This window comes from Octopus bimaculoides, chromosome 5, assembly GCF_001194135.2.
Source record: "Octopus bimaculoides isolate UCB-OBI-ISO-001 chromosome 5, ASM119413v2, whole genome shotgun sequence".
Classification (NCBI taxonomy): Eukaryota; Metazoa; Mollusca; class Cephalopoda; order Octopoda; family Octopodidae; genus Octopus; species Octopus bimaculoides.
In genome coordinates this window covers 77144624-77146191 of record NC_068985.1, presented here as the reverse complement: position 1 = coordinate 77146191, position 1568 = coordinate 77144624, and the positions used below count along the sequence as shown (strand labels likewise).

Below are 1568 nucleotides of genomic sequence, written 5' to 3'. Positions count from 1 at the left end.
TATATATACGACGGGCTTCTTTCAGTTTCCGTCTACTAAATCCACTCACAAGGTTTTGGTCGGCCCGAAGCTATAGTTGAAGACACTTGCCCAAGTTTCCATGCCGTGGGACTGAACCCGAAACCATGTGGTTCGTAAGCAAGCTACTTACCACACAGCCACTCCTACGCCTAATTTTTCATTTTTTCTTTCTTAATGTACTTCAACTATTCAGTAACAATTTAACATTACTTCGAGTTTTACAGTAATAAAAGGCTATCACAGTTCTCTTTCATCGCTTGTACCTAGTTTTATATATCATCCCTAAGATAATTGTTTGTCTTTTGTTGTTTTTTATAATCAACAATGCATTCACTATTGTAGAATTTTCAAAAAGTCAAACATAAATCAAATATGCTACTCGTCTCACGATATCTGGTAGGTATGAAGTAAATTTTCATCGATCAGGAACCGAAATAATTTTTAAGCTCTTTGGAATATGAATTTAACTCTATGAACTCATTTGGTACTGATGTCTTTTGACTAAAACGTACTAAATTCCTGCATTATACCCAACCACAAGATTAAACTGGAATCCAATCATCAAAATATATAGCTTCTGTTCGCAAAGAGCTTACTTATTTTTGTTGGACACCCATCTAATATTATGACCATCACTGAGTCATACATTAACACATTTATTGAAATTGAGGAAATTAGCTGACATACCGGTCATGGTGGCTCACCAGATAAGAAAGTTGGGAGAACTTTATAGTTAGTCAGCAAAACTGATGGATTAGTAAATATCATGTATTACCATAAATCAGATTATCGTTTTTGTGGTTGTCGATTTTGTTTAGATCAAAGTCAAATCTAATTGAGAAAACATATTATCAAATGCTTTGCAGCAGTGACCATCAGCCTGCAGCTGTCGTTATTTTAAAGACAGTAGTGCGTTATTTGAAGGAAATGTGGCTGCTATTTCTAGGAAGAAAGTCAGGCAACCGTGTACAAGTTCCCACATTGACACTTGAAGCAGAAAAGTTACATGTATGAATGTCTGGAGATGGAGCAGAATGAGGGAATAGCCAGGACAATTTCAAAGTACTCCTAGCGGTAGTCTTGTATTAGCAAGGATTTTTTTGTAAACCTTAATTAGAAGAGGTGTATGTTGTATGAGATTCAGAGACTAACTTTTCACGCAAAGCCTTTCTTCAGACACATACCTGTACCGCTTTTCCATTAACTTCTTTGTAGTCGATCGTTTGTACCATCATAGCACATGCTGCAATATTATCTTCCGAACTCTTACAACCCTGCAAAGGAAATCACCAACAGTTACAACTATTTTTGATTTGTATTTATTTGCAGATGACAAATATTTTTCAGACAGGCAGCTGAAACTATAACGCGGATGGAATATCTATACAACTTCCATCGGTTCCTAACGGAGTCACTAATTAAAATCACGCACACGCAAACACGCACGCACTTATACACGGATACTTACGTACAGATGTATAGATATATGTATGTAATATACATACAAACATACAGACATACATACGTGCGTATATATATATATATAT

At 35.7% G+C, this 1568-nt stretch overlaps 1 protein-coding gene across 1 annotated transcript in view; it reads right to left on the bottom strand.

Moving 5' to 3' along the window:
• LOC106875163 (gelsolin, cytoplasmic) overlaps positions 1-1568 on the bottom strand; it is an 85933-nt gene that overhangs the window by 38624 nt on the left and 45741 nt on the right. The window contains exon 14 of the mRNA XM_052968074.1: positions 1206-1295. Coding sequence (XP_052824034.1) covers positions 1206-1295 — 90 coding nt within the window. The remainder of the gene's footprint in view (positions 1-1205; positions 1296-1568) is intronic.